This window comes from Podarcis vaucheri (assembly GCF_965113315.1).
Source record: "Podarcis vaucheri genome assembly, chromosome: 7".
Lineage (NCBI taxonomy): Eukaryota > Metazoa > Chordata > Lepidosauria > Squamata > Lacertidae > Podarcis > Podarcis vaucheri.
In genome coordinates this window covers 8,390,796-8,414,642 of record NC_138765.1, presented here as the reverse complement: position 1 = coordinate 8,414,642, position 23,847 = coordinate 8,390,796, and the positions used below count along the sequence as shown (strand labels likewise).

At 46.1% G+C, this 23,847-nt stretch overlaps 1 protein-coding gene across 1 annotated transcript in view; it reads left to right on the top strand.

The window, feature by feature from the left end:
* Positions 1-8,002: 8,002 nt before the first annotated feature.
* Positions 8,003-23,847, top strand: part of SARS2 (seryl-tRNA synthetase 2, mitochondrial) — a 34,844-nt gene continuing 18,999 nt past the window's right edge. Inside the window, exons 1-7 of the mRNA XM_082231180.1 lie at positions 8,003-8,274; positions 8,877-8,972; positions 10,543-10,572; positions 12,103-12,243; positions 14,460-14,514; positions 14,679-14,742; positions 20,367-20,472. Of these exons, the coding sequence (XP_082087306.1) occupies positions 8,020-8,274; positions 8,877-8,972; positions 10,543-10,572; positions 12,103-12,243; positions 14,460-14,514; positions 14,679-14,742; positions 20,367-20,472 (747 nt within the window). The 5' untranslated portion in view covers positions 8,003-8,019. The remainder of the gene's footprint in view (positions 8,275-8,876; positions 8,973-10,542; positions 10,573-12,102; positions 12,244-14,459; positions 14,515-14,678; positions 14,743-20,366; positions 20,473-23,847) is intronic.

Here is a 23,847-nt window from a genome sequence, read left to right as displayed (position 1 = left end):
CTCTGTATGTACTGTATTTTTCGCTCTATAAGACGCACCAGACCACAAGACGCACCTAGTTTTTGGAGGGCGAAAACAAGAAAAAAAATATTCTGAATCTCAGAAGCCAGAACAGCAAGAGGGATCGCTGCGCAGCGAAAGCAGCAATCCCTCTTGCTGTTCTGGCTTCTGGGATAGCTGCACAGCCTGCATTCGCTCCATAAGACACACACACATTTCCCCTTACTTTTTAGGAGGGAAAAAGTGAGTCTTATAGAGCAAAAAATACGGTATTTATTTGATTTCTAAGTTTATTTTCCACTACTAAAGGCTTGAGTAGCCACTTCAGCTCTGTATTTCCAGGAAGCAGTCTCTGTTTCAAGCTGCCGTGCCTTACTTTTTAATATTAACTGGAAAGCCATTACCTATGGATACATTGCGTGCAGCGTCAGAGTCGATATTTCTGTGAATACTAGTTGCTAGGGAACACAAAACAGGACAGGGCAATTGCCTCCGTGCTCTGCTTGTTGACTTCCCAGAGGCATCTGGTTAGCTGATGTGGGAACAACATACTGGACTAGGACAGCGTTTGATCTGATTCAGCAGCCAGCATTTTCTCAAGTTCTTATGTACTAAACACTTCACTTACCTTCGAACAGGGGGCGGACTCTGATAATACAGCACCCTGAGAGAGGACAAAATTTACGCTGTGGGTTAAACCACAGAGCCTAGGACTTGCCGATCAGAAGGTCGGCGGTTCGAATCCCCACGACGGGGTGAGCTCCCGTCACTCTGTCCCTGCTCCTGCCAACCTAGCAGTTCGAAAGCACATCAAAGTGCAAGTAGATAAATAGGTACTGCTCTGGTGGGAAGGTAAACGGGGTTTCCGTGCGCTGCTCTTGTTCGCCAGAAGCGGCTTAGTCATTCTGGCCACATGACCTGGAAGCTGTACGCCAGCTCCCTCAGCTAATAAAGCGAGATGAGCGCCACAACCCCAGAGTCAGTCACGACTGGACCTAATGGTCAGGGGTCCCTTTACCTTTACCTAACATAACAAAACACACAACAAAGAAAAAACACATTACAACAATAAACTAAACACAAAGAAAAATGATTTCTTCAAATACCTAATTCTCATTACATTGATAACTGACTTCCTCAAATCCCCTCTAACTGAATTTCATTCTATCACCTATATCACAGTTCTCCAAATTCATATTTCTAATTACATTGATTTCTTTCATTTACTAACCTCTCCTCATTTATTAATATTTTAATCCTTAATATTTACTACCACATATTCATATTCTACCCCTAAGCCTATTTATTACTTCCAAGAATTTTCTATTTATCTAATATCACAATATTTAGCTAAATATTCTTTAAATTTCTTGCAATCCTCTTGTATCTCCTCTTCTTTCTGGTCGCGGATTCTTCCAGTCAGGTCAGCCAGCTCCAAAAAATCCAACATCTTCATCTGCCATTCTTCTATTTTTGGTATTTCTTACGATTTCCAGGTTTTGGCTAATAAAAGTCTTGCTGCTGTAGTGGCATACAAAAACAGTCTAGCATCTTTTTTGGGCAATTTCAATCCTAGTATTCCAAGTAGAAAGGCTTCTGGTTTCTTAATAAATGTATATTTCAACATTTTTTTTCAACTCATTATAAATCTTTTCCCAGACGTCTTTCACCTTGGGACACCACATATGAAAAAAGTATCTTTTTTTCTTTGCATTTCCAACATTGATTTTCGTTTGTATGGTAGATCTTTGCTAATTTCACCGGGTTTAAGTACCATCCATACATCATTTTCATAATATTTTCTTTTAATACAGTACATGTAGTAAACTTAACCCCTTTCTTCCACAGCCTTTCCCAATCTTCCAGCATTATATTGTTTCCTACATCTCTTGCCCAATCAATCATCACATATTTAACTTGTTCATCCTTTGTATGCCATTCCAACAATTGTTGTTGTTGTTGTTTAGTCGTTTAGTGATGTCTGACTCTTCGTGACCCCATGGACCAGAGCACGCCAGGCACTCCTGTCTTCCACTGCCTCCCACAATTTGGTCAAACTCATGCTGGTAGCTTCAAGAATACTATCCAACCATGTCGTCCTCTGTCGCCCCCTTCTCCTTGTGCCCTCCATCTTTCCCAACATCAGGGTCTTTTCCAGGGAGTCTTCTCTTCTCATGAGGTGGCCAAAGTCTTGGAGCCTCAGCTTCAGGATCTGTCCTTCCAGTGAGCACTCAGGGCTGATTTCCTTCAGAATGGAGAGGTTTGATCTTCTTGCAGTCCATGGGACTCTCAAGAGTCTCCTCCAGCACCAGAATTCAAAAGCATCAATTCTTCGGCGCTCAGCCTTCTTTATGGTCCAGCTCTCACTTCCATACATCACTACGGGAAAATCATAGCTTTAACTATACGGACCTTTGTTGGCAAGGTGATGTCTTTCTTTTTAAGATGCTGTCTAGGTTTGCCATTGCTTTTCTCCCAAGAAGCAGGCATCTTTTAATTTCATGGCTGCTGTCACCATCTGCAGTGATCATGGAGCCCAAGAAAGTAAAATCTCTCACTGCCTCCATTTCTTCCCCTTCTCAGCAGGTACCCATATAAATATATGCACTATGTCACACGAAGGCTGGCAACATCAACCCCGCCATGTGTGGGAATCCCTTGCAGATGACCAAAGGCCAGGAGAGAGACAGTCATGTTGTGCATCCATAGCAGTGACCAGAGGAGGAATGACCGCTGGGAGAAGAAGAAAAAGAAGAGTTTGGATTTGATATGCCACCTTTCACTCCCCTTCAGGAGTCTCAAAGCAGCTAACATTTTCCTTTCCCTTCCTCCCCCACAACAAACACTCTGTGAGGTGAGTGGGGCTGAGAGACTTCCAAGAAGTGTGACTAGCCCAAGGTCACCCAGCAGCTGCATGTGGAGGAGCGGAGACGCGAACCCGGTTCCCCAGATTATGAGACTACCGCTCTTAACCACTACACCACACTGGCTGAGAGAAGACCACACTGAGAGAAGAAACGCCATGGTGCATCTGCAGCAGCACAACCGGACGCCTCCCTCTGCCCCGGCTGCAACAAAACATGTCTCTCCTGTATCGGTTTCTACAGTTACAACAGACCCCATGACTCTCCAAAAGTTTGACTTGATCCCCAAAGGTGCACTCCTCCATTGTCTCCCAAGACAGGTGGATGCTAACAAGGCATTGAAAAATCCTGCAAAGACCCCATTCTGCACTACCCTGTTCCGCCCTTTTCTGTGATGTTTTTGGATCACTTCCTGGTTCAGCACAATGCATGGTCACGGCTGAACACATATCAGACGTGCCTAAAACGCCAGACCCTCCAAGTGTCCCTATTTTCCAGGGACATCCCTGATTTACAAGAGGATCTGTCCTGGAGTGTCAACACAAGGGGGCTTGTGAAGAAGGCGCAGCAGAGACTGTACTTTTTGAGAATACTAAAGAAAAACCATCTTCCGCAGAAACTGCTGCTTGCCTTCTATCACTGTGCCATTGAGAGCGTGCTCACTTATGGCTTATGTGTGTGGTACGGAAGCTGTGCTACCCAGGACAGGATGGGGTTGTGCAGAGTTGTTAAGGCAGCAGAGAGCATTGTTGGCTGCCCACTCTCCACCTTAGAACAGATTTATGCCACAAGGTGCCATAGGAAGGCACTGGACATAGTAAAAGATCCATCGCATCCTGGTCACTGTCTCTTCGAGCTCTTGCCGTCGGGACGGAGATACAGGACGATGAAGACAAGAACGAGCCGTCTTAAGAACAGCTTCTTCTCCAGAGCGATCTCGGCCCTGAATGGGAAGCCCGGACTTTGAAAGTCATCTAATCTTCCTTGCTATACTATACTGTATTGTTTAATTAGTGTTTTTATGGAGCAGTCAAGTAATTTCGTTGACAATAAAGATATTATTATTATTATTATTATTATTATTATTATTATTATTATTTAGAGAAGCTGTCCCAGTTTCTGATTTAATCCCAGAATGCCCCACTTTTCACTGGAGAAATGTTGGAGGATATGGTGATTTCTGACCCCCGAGCCATTTGAAGGCAATCCTGTATAGGAATTATGTTATGTACTAAGCTTGGATCCTAGAAGAATAGGCAAGTGGGATCCTAGAATGCAATAACTGATTGGCTTGCAGGAAAAGACCAATCAGGCTCCAGGATAGAAGCAGAATCAGCCAATCAGATGGGACTCATTGTGTAAATAACGTATATAAAAGCCTGACGTTTGGGGGGCAATTCAATCACTGTTTTACAAGCTGCAAGAAAGAGCATGAAACCACTACAGGACTCCGAATATATTTCATGTTTAATGTTTTATTATTATTTTTATATATGTTGGAAGCTGCCCAGAGTGGCTGGGGCAACCCAGTAAGATGTGTGGGGTATAAAGAGTAAAATTATCATTATGGAATGGGACATCCCAATTTTCACTGGAGGAATGTTGGAGGGTATGAAATGGTTGCTGCCTGTACATTTCACCATAGTGCTTGAGCTGGCTGTGACCAGGTGGCCTGTACAGGTGCTGCTAACTGCAGATGGGACAATCTCCTCCTTTTTCATTGTAGGATTCCCTGTGTTTCATGGGACTTGGCCTGACAGAGAGCTTTTCGAATAGAGGAATATCCTCTGTGGAGTAGGATATCCTAGAACTACGTGATCATAGGGTGTCCAGCTAATTTGTAATTTTGCATTTATACATTAAATGCAGAATGCCTCAGCAGGTTCATTCTCCATTTTAAAAAATTACATAGGTACTGAGAATGACCCTTCTTTGCCTAAGATCTTGAAGAGCTGCTGCCATCAAGGTAGACAACACTGGGTTAGATGGACTGAAAGAAAAATAATCTGGTCTGGTATAAGGCAGCTTCTTGGAAAGTTTTATGCTATGTGTTTTGTGTCAGACAGGTTGCAGTGTAGTTGGGGAGGGGTTTGGAGATGATTCTGCTACAGCAGGCATGTCCAAAGTCTCTTTCGGGGGCCTAATCTGGCCCGCTCGTCGGTTTAATCCTGCCCCTGTGGCAGTTTATTTCTTTGGTTGGCCCTTTCGTTGGTCCTCATGGCCCTTCACTTCATCAAATACAGCAATACCCTTATTGGTTTCAGTAAGGCACATAAGCATATAAATTGACCCTATGCACCATACAGCTTTACATGTGCAGTTTGTCCAGTGAACATAGTCTTTTAAATATGGGCTACTAGCCTTGCGGATTTCCTGGGCAGAGAGTTCAGCAGCTTCCGAGGCCATGGCCTCCTCAATGGCTTTCTGCAGCGTTAGGTCTGGCTTGGCGAGGAGACGCCGTTGCAGACGGATGTCCCGGACCCCGCAGACGATTCGATCCATCAGGGCATCGTCTAAGTCTTGGAACTCGCAGTGCACCGCAGCCTGTCGGAGGGCGGCGGTGTAGTTGTTAATTGACTCCCCCTCTGCCTGGTTCTGGTGGTAGAACGCATGGTGGGCAGCAATCTTGGACGGCTTTGGTGCGTAGTGGTTGCGGAACTTCTTTTGAATCGTGTCCCACGGTGTTGCCTGGACTGCTACAGGCGCAACCAATGCTCGGGCCATCTCAAACACCTCAGGCCCACAGAGGCTGAGGAATAGGCCCCGCTTCCGCTCCTGTGATACTTCTGTCAGCTCGTTAGCTTGGAGGTAGCAGTCGAACCGAGCGAGGTAGGAATCCCATGATTCAGAGGCTGACGCAAACGGCGGTAGAGGCACAAGTGAAGCCATGATTCGGATGCCTATGTGGAGGCGATGGATGGAACACAGTGCTCTAGCCAGAACGGTCAGCTCTGAATTGGTACTGTTCAGTGTTTTCGCTCGGTGTTTCAGCTCAGCTCAGAGGGTGGCCGCATCTGGCTGCGCTCTGTTGTCCATCCATCCCATCCTCGTCGTCAGTGTTAAGTTGTGGGTGAACATATCAGACAACACAGCGATTCTTCAAACAGCTCTTGTTTATTCACAGGACAGGACAGGACAGAACTGAACTGAAGGGTTCAGCCAGCCTGCTTATACAGTGGTGCCCCGCAAGACGAATGCCTCGCAAGACGAAAAACCCGCTAGACGAAAGGGTTTTCCGTTTTTCGATGCGCTTCACAAGACGAATTTCCCTATGGGCTTGCTTCGCAAGACGAAAACGTCTTGCGAGTCTTGCGATTTTTTTCGCTTCCCCCCTTTTTCTAAGCCGCTAATAGCCTTTTAGCTGCTAAGCCGCTAAGCCTTTAATAGCCGCTAAACCGCTAATAGCGCTAATCTGCTAATCCGCTAATAGGGTTGCTTCGCAAGACGAAAAAACCGCTAGACGAAGAGACTTGCGGAACGGATTATTTTCGTCTTGCGAGGCACCACTGTATAGAGCTCCATTACAATGCAACAGTAACCATTTTCTGTAACTATCCAATCACTGAACGTCACTTTCCATCCCCTATTTGAATATGTGGATCTGAGTGAAAACTATCTACAGTATCCCCCTGCTGGCCCAGGGTGAGAACTTCAGTACATAACAATAGGTACTGAGAATGACCCTTCTTTGCCTTCTTTGTTTTATACTATGCTATGTGTTTTGTGTCAAACAGGTTGCAGTGTGGATAGGGAGGGGTTTGGAGATGATTCTGCTACAGCAGGCATGTCCAAAGTCTCTTTTGGGGGCCTAATCCGGCCCGCCAGTCGGTTTAATCCTAACCTCAACGACTAAAAAAAGGTCAACAACTTTGGCCGGCCCTTTGGCCAGCCCTCATGGCCCTTCGCTTCATCAAATTTGGCCCTCTCTGAAAAAAGTTTGGACACCAGTGTGCTACAGGATTGAATGTCTAGTGAGGTCCCTGCTCCTAGTGAGATTTGTAGGCTGGGTGCCCAGGGCTGGGCTTCTCTGTGGTGGCCCCTTGCCTTTGGAATAAAACCTCTCTCTGAAATAAAGGCGTACCTCTTTGCCCAGTCTTCTGGGAGGCATATTGGGCATCTGAATTTGTTGATCTTGCTGGTTTTATTTGTCATTAAAATTTGAATATGTTTTTCGCTCTTTTGGCTTCGGTCATCTCGATTTCTGCCCTGGACCTTTGGCTGCATGATAAACAAACACCTTTAATAAAGAAAAAACGGAATCAGGGTTTCCTACTGAATTTCAAAGGTATTTAAAGCATCATAAATTTTGCATTTTGTGGTGCCAATTAAAAACATACATTTTTTCAAAGGCTTCTGACAAATTCGAATGATGTTGTTTGCCGCTCATGTTTGTGATACAGTGGTGCCTCGCAAGACGAAATTAATCCGTTCCGCGAGTCTCTTCGTCTTGCGGTTTTTTCGTCTTGCAAAGCATGGCTATTAGCGGCTTAGTGGCTATTAACGGCTTAGCGGCTATTAACGGCTTAGCAGCTTTAAGAAAAAGGAAACAAACTCGCAAGAACTCGCAAGACGTTTCGTCTTGCAAAGCAAGCCCATAGGGAAATTCGTCTTGCGGAACGACTCAAAAAACGCAAAACCCTTTCGTCTAGCGAGTTTTTCGTCTTGCCAGGCATTTGTCTTGCGGGCCACCACTGTACTGAGGTTTTTTGCTTGTTATCCGGAGTTGTATTTAAAAAAAAATATGAATTGGGCATGTTTCTGCGTAAATGTTTCTTTTAAAATATATATGATGTGTTTTTATTTGTGCTTAAATTTTGCAAGTTGCTTGCGAAAATTTCTATGTAACAAGTATCCACCATGCACTGTTTTTGCTTGAAACTTTGGTCTCCGAATTTTATTTGAACATGACATAAAAATAAACATAGGCTTTAGCTGAGATTCCTGAATTGCAGGGGGTTGGACTAGATGACCCCAGGGTCCCTTCCAACACTTAATATTCTTTCATTCTATAATCCTGCCTTAAAGGGGAAAACCTAACCTTCCCCATGGCAACCAAATCGAGCTTGGGCGGGCCTAGCTGCGCCTCTGATTGGTCCGCCGGCGACGGAGGCGCTCTGTCATTGGCCGGCGATCCCGTGTCACATGACCTACCATCATGGCGGCGCCCATGAGGCTGTGCCGGGGCCCGCGGTTGCTGCGCCGGGGGCTTCCGCTGCTGTTCTCGAGGGCGGGGAGCGGCCGCCCGGCGGCGGCAGCTGCTGGGAGAAGCCGGCTGTACGAGCACGCGCGGGGCGGCTGGACAGCGCGCCCTCGGCTGAACTTGGAGGCGCTGAGCGCGCAGCTGGGCGAGGCCGAGCGGGAGCTGGAGACGCGCAAGGGGCCCCTCGGGCCGCGGGACCTGCGCGAGATTGTAAGCGCGGGCCGTGGGTGGGCTCGGCTGGGCGCGCAAGTGCTGTTGCTCCCGCTCTCCTGCGGGCTTAGCCCCAGAAGGAGCTTTAAGCGCCAGGAGTTTAACCCAGCCTTCACCAGCTAGCGTTTATTACTGAAATTTTATTGATGTTAGCCGCCCTGTGCCCGGCTCTGGCCGGGGAGGGCGGGGTATAAATAAAAAAAATATTATTATTATAGCCGCCCTCAGGTGGCTAACATTGTGTATACAAGCCGCTTTGCCCTGGCTTTAAAAATGATTCATTCAAGTTTCAGGTTCCACCTGGCTGTCAAGATTAGTAACAGCCTGGTCATGAGTGTCTAAATAAAGGCTGTGAAGCCACGCCAGGGTAAAAGGTAACAGTTCTATGGATCTCAAGCATCTGGGTGTCAAGGGAACTGTTTCCAGGTTCTTGCGTTAGCAGCTTAACGTAACTGAAGCCCCATACATTTTCCTTCCATTGTTTTTCACTCTCCACTTCCAGTACTACCTTCTTCTGCGCATACAATCTGTTTTTGAATAATCTTATTAAACTGCTGTTAGGCTGTATCATATTTTTCTTCTTTTTTCCTGATGCCTACTAGGTTGCCACGTGGCAGAGATTAGTCGAGGTGCAAGAAGAAATTGCAGTACTTGAAGCTGAGAAAGAGAAGGTGGCTGAAGAAGTGGGGAATATTGTGGTGAGTCCACATTATAGCAACTATTATGGAGTAACTAAAAGGGACGCGGGTGGCGCTGTGGTCTGAACCACAGAGCCTAGGACTTGCCGATCAGAAGGTCGGCGGTTTGGATCCCCGCGACGGGGTGAGCTCCCGTTGCTCGGTCCCAGCTCCTGCCAACCTAGCAGTTCAAAAGCACATCAAAGTACAAGTAGATAAATAGGTACCGCTCCGGCGGGAAGGTAAATGGCGTTTCCGTGCGCTGCTCTGGTTCGCCAGAAGCGGATTAGTCATGCTGGCCACATGACGTGGAAGCTGTACGCCGGCTCCCTCGGCCTATAAAGCGAGATGAGCGCCACAACCCCAGAGTCAGTCACGACTGGACTTAATGGTCAGGGGTCCCTTTACCTATGGAACAACTCAGAACCACTGTAGAAGATATGTTTCAATAAATAAAAGAGGAGGAAGGAAAAGCCAGATGCTCAGTGCTGCCTACCACAAATTCTGGTTTTGTGTTTCCTTTCTTGTTGTTGTGTTACAGCTAGAAATTGGGGGGTGGGGGGAGAGAGAGAGAGAGGGAGAGAATATGTGTATATGTATTTTGAGAATCTCCTGCCAACCTAGCAGTTCGAAAGCACGTCAAAGTGCAAGTAGATAAGCCAGAAGCGGCTTAGTCATGCTGGCCACATGACCTGGAAGCTGTATGCCGGCTCCCTTGGCCGGTAAAGCGAGATGAGTGCTGCAACCCCAGTCGGTCACGACTGGACCTAATGGTCAGGGGTCCCTTTACCTTTACCTATCTTGAGAATAATTCTAACTCATGGTACATGACTCCAGTTAAGCTAGCAAAAATTTACCATTTGCCTGATAACAAATGTTGGAAATGTAAGGAAATTGAAGGTACTTTTTATCATCTTTGGTGGACATGCCCGAAGATTAAGGTTTTCTGGGAGATGATATATAATGAAATGAAAAAGGTATTTAAATATACCTTTCTTAAGAAACCAGAGGCCTTTCTCTTGGGCATTGTCGGCCAACTGGTGCCAAAAAAGGATAGAACTTTTTTCATGTATGCAACAACAGCAGCAAGAATACTGATCGCAAAGTATTGGAAGACACAAGATTTACCCACCTTGGAAGAATGGCAGATGAAAGTGATTGACTATATGACATTGGCGGAAATGACGAGCAGAATTCGTGACCAGGGAAAGGAGACTGCGGAAGAAGACTGGAAGAAATTTAAGATTTATCTTAAGAACTATTATAAACTTGATGAAGTTTAGAATGTCGAGATTCTACAGAGAGAAAGGGTTGCAGTAATATAAGATTAGATTAAGAAAGGACTATGATGAATTAGGATCGGAAAAAACATTTATAAGTTGCTATAAAATTTGGACATGAGGATGCAGAAAGGGGAGGTAGGGGGAAGTCCGAGGAAAGAAGTTTATGAAAGGACATTTTGAAATTATATTTGTTTGTTTGTCTGTTTTTCTTTTATGTTTGTTTGTTATAAAAACTCTTGTAAAACCAATAAAAATTTTATAAAAAAAAGAGAATAATTCTAACTCACTCTTTCATCTTCCCTTTCCAGAAAAGCCAAGACAGAAGTACTTTGCAGTCGGTAAGAAAGTTCTTTATCCTTTCCTGCTACCTTAACAATTTAACACCTGTAGCTTTAAAACAGAGAGCAAGTGCTTTCTGGTATGGCAAAGGGAGAAGAATCACTTCTGGGATTTCTTTGCCTACAGATTTGACAACTCTCTCCCAAGCTTTTGGCTCGTATAATCTTGTCAGGTCTGTGCCACATTCCTTCTAGTATTGGGGAATTTTACTTTCCTTTTTTGGGGAGCTCACAGTGGTGCAAGAGATATGACTGCACTGGTGTAAACACTAACCAAGTTTCCAACCCATTTATTGTTTCCTACCCATTGTTTCCACTGCCAGAGACAGTATGCCCTGAAAACCAGTTGAGCAATTCCATTTTCCAGTAAATAATACAAACCCCCAAGGCATGGCAAAACTCCTGCACAGACAGCTTTGATGGAATTTAAGCAAGCCCCAATCTTGCTTCCAGTGTTGGCTTCAAACTCTGTTTTCCCCCATTTTGTAGCGCCTTTTTATCACATCTCAAACTTGAGCTGGAAGCAAACCAGCAAAGCAACTGTGTGCACCGTTCTTAAATAGACGGGTACAACTTCTGAACTCTAAATTGGAGCAGAACAATTGCGACATGTTAGCCAAGTCTGAGAACTCTTTCGTAGGTTTGAAGTCTGTGTTTGGGACCACTTCACAGCCTAGAATCCTTGTACCTACGGGACCGCCCTGCAGCGGACCTTAGGGTCCATAAATAGCAACACCCTAGAGGTCCCGGGCCCTAAGGAAGTCAGATTAGCCTCAACCAGAGCCAGGGCCTTTTCAACACTGGCCCCGGTCTGGTGGAACGCTCTGCCTCATGAGACCAGGACCCTGCAGGATCTGATTTCTTTCCACAGGGCCTGTAAGACAGAGTTGTTCCGCCTGGCCTTTGGCTTGGAATCAACTTGATCCCCTCTCCCTCTTTCCTTTTTCCTTTCTCCTTCTGTGATGGAACTCCTCTTAGGGGACTTCTTTGGCTTTTTTCTGGCCCATGTAGGACTAGTCTGGATAGTCGGCCTTGGTGAAGATTTGAGGTTTTCATCCCCAAAAAGTTTTTGATTTGAGTTTCTACTGAAATGAGGCTGCATTTTAATGTTGTATTTTAGTCTTGTTTTTAAGTTGTATTTTAATCAATTGTTTTTATCCCTAGTGTTAGCCGCCCTGAGCCCGGTCTTGGCTGGGGAGGGTGGGGTATAAATAAAATTTATTATTATTATTATTATCGCTTGCATTTGGAACTGCATTTGGAACCTCTTTTGCCCACGTGGAAATGAGACAAAGGGCTTTTTTCTGTCCAGTTGGCCTGGAAGCTTTTTAGAATCACTAAAATCAAAGCCTTTTGAGGAATCATGCCAAATTCTCTTGAGGGAGTTCCCTGTTAACATATATTTCCTTCTTTTTCTCATTGCTGTTGAAAGACCGGACCTGCGATCCAAATAGCAACAAATACCCTGCTTCTTATTCCCTTCCTGCTTGGGTCTGACGGCATCCTTCTCCTCCTCTCCTTCCCTTTCAGCATCCTGCCTACAATGCGTTGCGGAAGCAGGGAAGGGATCTCCGCCTTCGTCTCAATGCTTTGCGCCAGCAGGAGCTGGAGCTGGATGAGAAATACTACCTGCGAGCCCTCAAGCTGCCCAACAGGACCCATCCAGATGTGGTAAAAGAGTGTGACGCAAGAGGAGCAACCTAGAACACCCGGGGACTCAAATTGAGCATGGCTGGGGGCCACTGCCAGGAAGGCCCTGCAGTGCTCTCCAGCTGAGTAGACTTCCCGGGTCAAGGATATATGCAGCCAAGGCTTCTTCTGCAGATAAAAAAAAGGGGGATGCTTGGATAATTCAGTAACATTTTATTCCATTCCTTTCCTTGCTTGTGGGTGGGGGTACACACAGAACAGTTCGCACCTTCATGAGTTTCCCTAGTCACCTTTCACCTGATAGCTGTGGCTGAGTGACTGGCCAGTGCCCAGTCGAGAGGAGGTGCTGGGAAGGAGCTTGAGACCTCCAGCTGGCTAAATGTGTGAGGCTTCAGGCTATGCCCACCCAGTACTCCAACAAGGAGCTGCTGGAGGATATTCCCTGGGGGAAGAGCATTTGCCGCCTCCTCCTTCGTGTGCCCCATCGCCGAGAGCTCCAGAGGGTGGCAACATGAGAACAGGGCCTTTTCTGCAGTGGCTCCCCAGCTGTAGAATGCTCTCCCCAGGGAAGTTCGCCAGGCGCCTTCATTAGACACCTTTAGGCGCCAGGCAAAAAACATTCCTTTCTATGCAGGCCTTTGGTTGATCTGATCTGCATCCTATACCCTTTTAAAATGTGTTTTTTTTTGGGGGGGAGGGCTGCTGTTGGGTTGTTGTTTTTATTTTTATTATGTATTTTGTGGTTTTATATCTGGATTTTATTCTGTGAACTGCCCTGAGACCCATGGGTATAGAGCTGCATATAAATTCAATAAATAAATTAAAAAATAAATAAAAGGAAGAGCGGGTGGTGTGGCACCCAACAACGGTAAACTGAATAATATTAGTGGTAGTAGTTGTAATAAAAATAAATAATAATAATAATTTATTTATACCCTGCCCATCTGGCTGGGCTTCCCCAGCCACTCTGGGCGGCTTCCAACAAAATATTAAAATACAGTAATGCATCAAACATTAAAAGTTTCCCTAAAAAGGGCTGCCTTCAGATGTCTTCTAAAAGTCTGGTAGTTGTTCTCTTTGACATCTGCTGGGAGATTGTTCCACAGGGTGGATGCCACCACCAAGAAGGCCCTCTGCCTGCTTCCCTGTAACTTGGCTTCTCACACGGAGGGAACCTCCAGAAGGCCCTCGGTGCTGGACCTCAGTGTCTTGGCAGAACGATGGGGGTGGAGACGCTCCTTCAGATATACTGGACCGAGCCCGTATATAGTCCTTTGGTCGTGGCAATATGTGTGCAGGAAGAGAGGGATGTGGGGGTATGGGCACCAAGCCTTTTGACGTATCCCTGCCCATGGAAGCTTCATAGAAGCATGGAATTTTAGAGTTGGAAGGGACCCTGGGGGTCATCTAGTCCAGCCCCCCTTTCATGCAGTAATATGCAGCTGTCCCTTACAGGGATCAAACCAGCAACCTTGACATTATCAGCACCAGGCTCTAACCAACTCATTGCCCCTTCAAGCTCCTTTGCCTGAAACCAGTAAACCAGTTCCATGTAAGAGACCCTGGTGGTTAGTTCCTCAGAGCTAGTGTGGTGTAACGGTTAGAGTCAGACTAGGACCTGGGAGGGGAAAAGGAAAGGGACCCCTGACCATTAGGTCCAGTTGTGGCCGACTCTGGGGTTGTGGCGCTCATCTCGCTTTACTGGCCGAGGGAGCCGGTGTACAGCTTTCGGGTCATGTGGCCAGCATGACTAAGCCGCTTCTGGCGAACCAGAGCAGCGCATGGAAACGCCGTCTACCTTCCCACCGGAGAGGTACCTATTGATCTACTTGCACTTTGACGTGCTTTCGAACTGCTAGGTTGGCAGGAGCAGGGACCGAGCAACGGGAGCTCACCCCGTCGCGGGGATTCGAACCGCCGGGCTTCTGATCAGCAAGCCCTAGGCTCTGTGGTTTAACCCACAGCGCCACCCGCGTCCCACAGGACTTGGGAGACCAGGGTTCAAATCCTTTCCTAGGCCATGAGGTTCTCTGGGGAGGGGAAAAACCTTGGGAGCCTAACCTACCTCACAGAGTTGTTGTGTGAGAATAAAACAAGGAGGAAAGGAGCTCTGGGCACCACCTTGAGCTCCTCAGAGGAAAACATGTGCTAGAAAATGGATAATAAGTAAATAATAGGGAGCAGAAATACCTCTGACGCTTCCATGTCTTTAACCTCTGACCTCTTCCTTTCCCCAGCCTATTGGAGATGAGAGCCAAGCGCGGGTGTTGGAGGTTGTTGGTGAAAAGCCAGGTGAGAAAGGATTCCTTTTATCACCACCAGGGGGGGTTACTTGCATCTTTCCAGGCTGTGCTTGCGTTGCCTTTTTAAATAATACCTGGATATATTAAATTCTTCCTTATTCCTGGTTCAATCTTCATATCCCCCTGTGTTTTTCTTTTTCTTTTTTTAAACAGCATTTGACTTCAAGGCGAAAGGGCACCTGGAAATTGGGGAAGACCTGGATATCATAAGGCAAAGGTGTGTATGAGAAATTGGCGGACTCGTCCCTTCCCACATAAGGCATTCTGCTTAAAAGGGACTGTTCTGACTCCCTTTCTGAGCACAGTGAAATGAAGCAACAGCGCCACTTGCTGGTAGAGAATGAGAGAGTGCCGTTTACCGTATTTTTCACTCCATAGGGCGCACCGAACCATAGGGCGCACCTAGTTTTAAGGGGGGGGAATCAAGGGGGGAATCTTATTCCCCCCCCCAGCCCCAAAGAGCAGCGTACAGGCTGTGCGCAACCCCTCCCTTCCCGAGGGGTTGCACACGGCTATGCCACAAGCAAAGACAGCCAGCGGGATCCATCCCACTCGCTGTTTTGGCTTCCTCTTTAGCCCTGCGCAACCTCTCCCTGCCGGGAGAGGCTGTGCGGGGCTAAAGAAGCCATAGCCCCGAGCAGCCTCTCCCTGCCGCAGGGGCTGTGCACGGCTATCCCTGAAGCCTGGAGAGCGAGAGGGGTCGGAGCGCTCCCTCTGCGCTTCGGAGGCTTCGCATTGCTATCATAGAATCGTAGAGTTGGAAGAGACCACAAGGGCCATCGAGTCCAACCCCCTGCCAAGCAGGAAACACCATCAGAGCACTCCTGACATATGGTTGTCAAGCCTCTGCTTAAAGACCTCCAAAGGAGGAGACTCCACCACACTCATTGGCAGCAAATTCCACTGTCGAACAGCTCTTACTGTCAGGAAGTTCTTCCTAATGTTTAGGTGGAATCTTCTTTCTTGTAGTTTGGAACCATTGCTCCGTGTCCGCTTCTCTGGAGCAGCAGAAAACAACCTTTCCCCCGCCTCTATGTGACATCCTTTTATATATTTGAACATGGCTATCATATCACCCCTTAACCTCCTCTTCTCCAGGCTAAACATGCCCAGCTCCCTTAGCCGTTCCACATAAGGCATCGTTTCCAGGCCTTTGACCATTTTGGTTGCCCTCCTCTGGACACGTTCCAGTTTGTCAGTGTCCTTCTTGAATTGTGGTGCCCAGAACTGGACACAGTACTCCAGGTGAGGTCTGACCAGAGCAGAATACAGTGGCACTATTACTTCCCTTGATCTAGATGCTATACTCCTATTGATGCAGCCCAGAATTGCATTGGCTTTTTTAGCTGCCGCGTCACACTGTTGGCTCATGTCAAGTTTGTGGTCAACCAAGACTCCTAGATCCTTTTCACATGTACTGCTCTCAAGCCAGGTGTCACCCATCTTGTATCGCTGAAGCCAAGGAGCCTGCATTTGCTCCATAGGACACACACACATTTCCCCTCAATTTTTGGAGGGGAAAAAGTGTGTCCTATAGAGCGAAAAATACGGTACTTTCAATACAGTCTGGAAAAAATTAAGTTTCCCCCTTCTTCCCTTAGTCAGTGCCAGTAATATTCTCTAGGCAGCTGCCTCTTCCTAGGGAGAAGTTCATGGCTCAATGGTAGGGGATCTGCCTAGTGTGCAAAAGGTCTCAGGTTCAATCCCAGTGGCATCCGGGAAAGGTAGAACTGGAAATGTCTCTAATCTGTCACCTCAGAGATCTGCTTAATAATAATAATAAATTTTATTTATACCCCACCCTCCCCAGCCAGAGCCGGGCTCAGGGCAGCTAACACATATAAAATCACAGTAAAAATATAATAGGGGGGAAAGAGAAGGGGGGGCAATTTAAAATACAGGCTAAAACGCAATTTAAAATGCAGCCTCATTTTAAAGTAGCTGATAAATCAAGACCATAAGGGGAGGGAAACATAAGGGTCAGACCGAGTCCAAACCAAAGGCCAGGCGGAACAGCTCTGTCTTGCAGGCCCTGTGGAAAGATGTCAAGTCCCGCAGAGCCCTGGTCTCTTGTGACAGAGCGTTCCACCACGTTGGGGCCAGTGCTGAAAAGACCCTGGCCCTAGTTGAGACCAATCTAACCACCTTGTGACTTGGGACCTCCAAAGTGTTGTTATTTGTGGACCTTAAGGTCCTCTGGGGGTCATACCAGGAGAGACGGTTCCGTAGGTACGTGGGTCCTAGGCTTGCTTCCTGTCTATTCTGACTGCTGACCCAGAAGTGATTGGCTTGCAATGTAAAGGGGAAATGGTGGTTTCAAAGTTGCCCCGTAATTTGCAAACACATACGCAAATCATACACTTCTCAATTGTATAAGTTTCTCCTCCGAGAGCCCTGCTCTCTACCATATTGTTTGCCCTTCTTTTTTATATATAAAGTTTTTATTGGTTTTTCACACTTTTTATAAACACAAACAATACACAGTACAAACAGACAAGCACACAAACAGACATATATAATTTCATATCCCTTTTTCTTAAACCTTACTTCGCCGACTTCCCCATACCTCCCCTTTCTACATCCCATTTTCCAAAATTATTTCAGCAAATCCTAACACTTGGTTTTATCAAATTTTGTCATTCTTTTCTTTTACTTAACATTTCACAGCTGTAAACCCCTTCCCCCCCTTAAAACCTTGACATTTTAGCATTCATTAATTTTACAATATTTCTTAAGATAAATTTTAAATTTCTTCCAATCTTCGTCCGCCGCCTCTTTCCCCTGGTCACAGATTCTGCCGGTCATTTCAGCCAGTCCCATATAGTCTATCACCTTCATCTGCCATTCTTCCAGAGTGGGTAGATCTTGAGTCTTCCAATGCTTTGCGATGAGTACTCTTGCTGCTGTGGTAGCGTACATAAAAAAGTTCTGTCTTTCTTTGGCACCAATTGGCCGACAATGCCCAAGAGAAAGGCCTCTGGTTTCTTAGAGAAAGTACATTTAAGTACCTTTTTCATTTCATTATATATCATTTCCCAGAAAGCCTTAATCTTTGGGCACGTCCACCAAAGGTGATAAAAAGTACCTTCAATTTCTTTACATTTCCAACACTTGTTATCAGGCAAATGGTAGATTTTTGCTAGCTTGACTGGGGTCATGTACCACCTATAGATCATTTTCATAATATTTTCCTTTAAGGCATTACATGCCGTAAATTTCAAACCGGTGGTCCACAACTGTTCCCAGTCAGCAAACATAATGTTATGTCCAATGTCCTGTGCCCACTTAATCATAGCTGATTTAACTGTTTCATCTTGTGTATTCCATTTCAGCAACAAGTTATACATTCTAGACAAGTTCTTAGCATTGGGTTCTAACAATTCTATTTCTAATTTTGATTTCTCCACCTGGAAACCAATTTTCCTGTCTTGTTTATAAACCTCCATTATTTGATAATAATGGAGCCAATCTCGTACTTTGGTCTTCAATTTCTCGTGACTCTGTAATTTCAATTTATCACCCTCTTGTTCCAATATATTGTTTGCCCTTCTCTCTCAGTTTGTGTGCGTTGAGCGAAATTTCCAAAGCATGCACACACACACACTGAAATCCCATCACCATCAGTAATGTGCACAAAGTTGTTTAGGGCGGGGGGAATCAAATTTTGGCCTTGCACTAGGCGCCATATTACCAAGGTCTGCCCCTGATTGAACCTGCAACCTCCTGATTGCAAGGAAGACACCCTGGCACTGAGCTGTGGCTGTTTAAAATATTAAAAATTATCTACATGGTGCCTAGGAAACAACTTGCACCTTAAGATCAGCAAGACAAAGGAGATGGTGTTGGACTTTCGGAGGAAGAGGAGAACTAGCCCCGCTGTACATCGGGGAGGGCTGTGTGGAGAGAGTCTCTTCCTTTAAATTCCTAGGAGTTTATCTCAGTGAAGACCTTACTTGGAAAATCAATACAACCCAGGTGGTTAAGAAAGCCCAAGAGAGACTCCATCTTCTCAGAGTATTACGGAAGAACGATGTCAGTCAACATTTGATGATCTCCTTCTACCGGTCCACAACAGAAAGTGTCCTTTCATACTGCATCACGGTGTGGTACGCTGGTTTGACATCAGCTGATAGGAAGTGCCTACAGAGGGTGGCGAATACAGCACAAGATATTATGGGCTGTCCCGTGAATCCGCTGGATGAAATAGCGGAAGAACGTTGCCTCAGGAGAGTGAGGAAAATTCTCAGGGACGATTCACACCCTGGCCGGCACTTTCTTGATCTCCTACCCTCGGGCAGAAGATATAGAAGCGGGATTAGTTGCGCCAACAGGGTAAGGAACAGCTTCTATCCGTGGGCTGTTAGGCTGCTGAATGAAAAGATAACAACAGGGCAACAGACTTTCGGGTTTAGTGGGTGTGCATCACTAAACGAGGGGAATTAAGACTAAGAGAGTTGAGTGGGGGTGCAAGTTGTACAAGTGACAATAAAGTATTTCAGTTTAGCTGGATACAACCCCACGTAAACAGGCTCTGAGGCCTGGAATGAATTGCCCCATTGTTGCAGCCACCAGCTCCCTGAAAAAGCGTTGGAGGAAGTGTGCTTGTGCGAAGGCAAGCAGAGGAGCGAGGGAGCAAACAAGACTTAGACAAATTGCCTAATGCCCTGATGGAGGGAGAGGGTGCTAAATATGATTCCGCCAGGACAAAGGGTGCCTTTGGTCTCTGAGTGGATATTTCCAGAATTTGCAGGCACCCATTAGCTGATTGGAAGCCCTTCTCCTTCCTGAACAGGGATGAATATTTGATGGGTGGCCTTTGAGATGAGCTGTTTGGCCCCAGGGCCTTTTCCAGTAGCAGGCTGCTTTCCCCCCCCACCCCACCCCCGTGATCTTTTTCACAAAGGTCCCTCTCAGCCTCGGGCCAAAGCTGAGAGCCTCTCCTGTCACGAAAGGAAGCCTGCCATTGACTAAATGCGTTCGTCATGGAATTGGCACTCTTAACGTGGCTGTGGGGCCATGTTTCCTGGAGAGCGTTGTCCTCCTTGGTGCAACTGGATATTGGGCACATGGCAGGGAAAGGACCACAGCTCAAGGGTCAAGCATCTGCCTTGCAAGCAGAGAGTTCAGTCCCCAGCACCTCCAGGGAAGAGCTCCAGCCTAGACATTTGTTGCAACAAGGCTCTTTAATCCAGTTTGCGCAAACCTAAGTTTCTGGTGATGGAATGGCTCCCTGCAAAATAGTGACAGTCTGGGGGTAGCTAGTGACTCCTGAAGCTCTTGGCTGTTGACAGGGCTTAAAAGGCCAGCTAGCCCAGCCTGCCCTCCCCCAAGCAGGTGTTGGGATGTGTCCAAGGGAACGGGGGGGGGGGTCAATTCGCAGGCCCCCAGCTGGCTCCAGCCCACTGTCTGGCATCCGGGCAAACTCAGGTCCTTGGAACAGCATCAAAACAGCAGCACACAGCTTCAGAAGCCTTCAGAAGCTTGAGCACACCTCAGTCAGCAGAGTAAATAACACGCAACAGAAGTGGCAGACAGAGGCATATGTAAAGCATATTTACAAGCAGTTTATTCAGCATAGTTCAGGACAAAGAAAAACATGTCTGCTCTCTTTCATGTCCAAGAGCAGGAAACATAAGCAAAAGCTATACACAACGGAAGTTCCCAGCAGGCTGTGCTGGAATGTAAACACATGTGACAGACAACAGTCCACATATCTGTTCCTCTTAGGGTGGAACAGAACATCAATATCCTAACAGCAGGGTAACCCACATGAGCAGATCAAGCCCCACATCCCTGGGAAGCTCCTCAATGCCTTCTTCTTTCCTCCCCTCTGTTCCGCAGGCGCCTGTCCCACATCTCGGGCTACCGGTCATTCTACCTCCGTGGGGCTGGAGCAATGTTGCAGCAAGCCTTGGTGCAGTTCACTTACAACAAGCTGGTGAAAAAGGTACCGAACGGTGTGTGTGGTTTATTTTTTTGGGGGGGTACCCTGTGGAGCAGAGTGTCCTCATCTGCTGGCCCAGAGTAGGGCTTTTGGGGGTAAGTGGGTGGGTGCAGGGATGTCAAAGAAGGACTTCAAAAGCGATGGAGTGATTGGTTCTAGTGCTTTAATTTAAAAAAAGGTGTGGACTTACTGCAAATCAGCCTGCCAGGTCTCCCAGCCTTTACAGTACAGTGGTACCTCGGGTTACATACACTTCAGGTTACAGACTCCGCTAACCCAGAAATAATGCTTCAGGTTAAGAACTTTGCTTCAGGATGAGAACAGAAATCGTGCTCCGACGGCGCAGCGGCAGCAGGAGGCCCCATTAGCTAAAGTGGTGCTTTAGGTTAAGAACAGTTTCAGGTTAAGAACAGACCTCCAGAACTAATTAAGTTATTAACCTGAGGTGCCACTGTGCATGGCTTACTAGCTGAACATGTGAAAAGGATCTAGGGGTTTTGGTGGGCCACAAGCTGAACATAAATCAGCAGTGTGATGCAGCAGCAAAAAAAAGAAAAAAAAGAAAAAGCGAATGCTATTCTAGGCTGCATCACCATAAGTATAGTGTCCAGATCAAGGGAAGTACCGTATTTTTTGCTCTATAGGACGCACTTTTTCCCCTCCAAAAATTAAGAGTAAATGTGTGTGCGTCCTGTGGAGCGAATGCAGGCTCCTTGACTTCAGCGATAGCAACGCGAAGCCTCCGAAGTGCAGAGGGAGCGCTCCATCCGCACTCCGGAGGCTTTGCGTTGCTTTCGCTGAAGCCTGGAGAGTGAGAGGCGTCGGTGCGCACTGACCCCTTTTGCTCTCCAGGCTTCAGGGATAGCCGCCTGAACTCGCACTGTGCTCCGAAGGCTTCGGGTTCCTTTTGCTGAAGCCGGGAGAGCAAGACTCTCCTGGCTTCAGCAGAGAGGGAGAGCTGCGCAGCGCCCCTTCGGCCAAGCGGGAGGAGAAATGGAAGGGGCTCCGTTTCTCCTGCCGCTTCGCTGAAGGGGCGCTGAGAATTTTTTTTTCTTGTTCTCTCCCTCTAAAACAAGGTGCATCCTATGGTCAGGTGCGTCCTATAGAGCGAAAAATATGGTACTAGGACCACTCTATTCTGCCTTGGTCAAAGCACACTTGGAATACTGTGTCCAGTTTCTGGACGGCACAATTTAAAAAGGATGTTGACAAGCTGGAAGGTGTGTGCAGAGAAGGGCAACCAAAGTGATCAATGGTCTGGAAACCAAGCCTGATGAGGAATGGTTGAAGGAGCTGGGTATGTTTAGCCTGGAGAAGAGACTGAGAGAAGATAGGATAGCCAAATATCTCAAGGGCTCTCACATGGCAGAGGGAACAAGCTTGTTTTCTCCTGCTCTGGAGAGTAGAACTTGAAGCAATGGCTTCAGGTTGCAAGAAAGGAGATCCCGACCAAACATGCAGAAAAACTTTCTGACAGTCAGGGCTGTTCAAATGTGAAAGAGACTCTCCTTGGAGGTTTTTAAGCAGGTTGGGTGTCCATCTGCCATGGATGCTTTAGCTGAGATTCCTGCATTGCAGGGGGTTGGACTAGATGACTTTCGTGGCACCTTCCAGTGTCATATATTAAATTTACAAACCAGTTGTTCCTTCTTGGGATCTCCTAACAGTCGAGGCATAACCCATCTGGGCTAAGTAATTCTAAACACGGGAACTGAATAATGCAAAAAGTGTCGTGCTTGATCAGACTAAATTCTGTCTTGTCCAGAGTTGTTTCCCAAAATGTCCCATCATCTCACCACCGGCCCAGCTGTGGGCAAAAGCCTCTCTTCCACGACCTCTTCTCTGCGCCAGGACAGAAGATGTGAGAACCAGGCATGGGGCAGTGTCTTGTTCTTGTTTTTTTTTTAAAATATATTTTTATTAGTTTTACAGAATTTTTTTAAAACAACACTAACATATAAAAAGACATACAAACACGTATAGTTTCATAAACAAATTTTCATGAACTTCGTTTCTCAGACTCCCCCATACCTCCCCTTTCTGCATCCCAATGCCCAAAGTTTTTCAGCAACTTCTAACAGTTCTGTCAAGGATATATCTTACTAGTATTTCCTTCAATCTAATATTATCTCGCTGTAACCCTTTCATTCTAAAAGCCTTGACATTTTAACCTTCATCAAGTTTATAATAGTCCTTCAAGTAAATTTTAAATTTCTTCCAATCTTCTTCCGTCGTCTCCTTCCGCTGATCGCGGATTCTGCCAGTCATCTCTGCCAGTGTCATATAGTCCATCACTTTCATCTGCCATTCTTCCAAAGTGGGTAGATCTTGTGTCTTCCAATACTTTGCGATAAGTATTCTTGCTGCTGTCGTAGCATACATAAAGAAATTTCTATCCTTCTTTGACACCAATTGGCCGACAATGCCCAAGAGAAAGGCCTCTGGTTTCTTAGAAAATGTACATTTAAGTACCTTTTTCATTTCATTATATATCATCTCCCAGAAAGCCTTAATCTTCGGGCACGTCCACCAAAGGTGATAAAAAGTACCCTCAGTTTCTTTACACTTCCAGCACTTATTGTCAGGCAAATTGTAAATTTTTGCTAGCTTGACTGGGGTCATGTACCACCTGTAAATCATTTTCATAATGTTTTCCTTTAAGGCATTACATGCCGTAAATTTTATACTGGTGTTCCACAACCATTCCCAGTCAGCAAACATAATGTTATGACCAATGTCCTGTGCCCACTTGATCATAGCCGATTTAACTGTTTCATCCTGTGTATTCCATTTCAGCAGCAAATTGTACATTCTTGACAAATTCTTAGTATTGGGTTCTAACAATTCAGTTTCTAATTTTGATTTCTCCACCTGGAAGCCAATTTTCCTATCCTGTTTGTAGTTCTCCATTATTTGATAATAATGGAGCCAATCTCGTACTTTAGGTTTCAGTTTCTCATGACTCTGTAATTTCAATTTGTCTCCATCTTGTTCCAAGATTTCCCAATACTTTGGCCATTCGGCCTCCATATTGAGCTTCTTCAATGCCTTTGCCTCCAAGGGTGATAACCATCTAGGGGTTTTATTTTCCAACAAATCTTTGTATCTTATCCAAACATTAAACAACGCTTTTCTGACAATATGATTTTTAAAGGCCCTATGCACTTTAATTTTGTCATACCATAGATATGCATGCCAACCAAATGTATTATTGAAACCTTCCAAATCCAAGATATCTGTGTTCTCGAGGAGCATCCACTCTTTCAGCCAGCAAAACGCTGCTGCTTCATAGTACAGTTTTAAGTCCGGCAGGGCAAATCCCCCTCTTTCTTTTGCATCTGTCAATATTTTAAATTTTATTCTGGGCTTTTTGCCCTG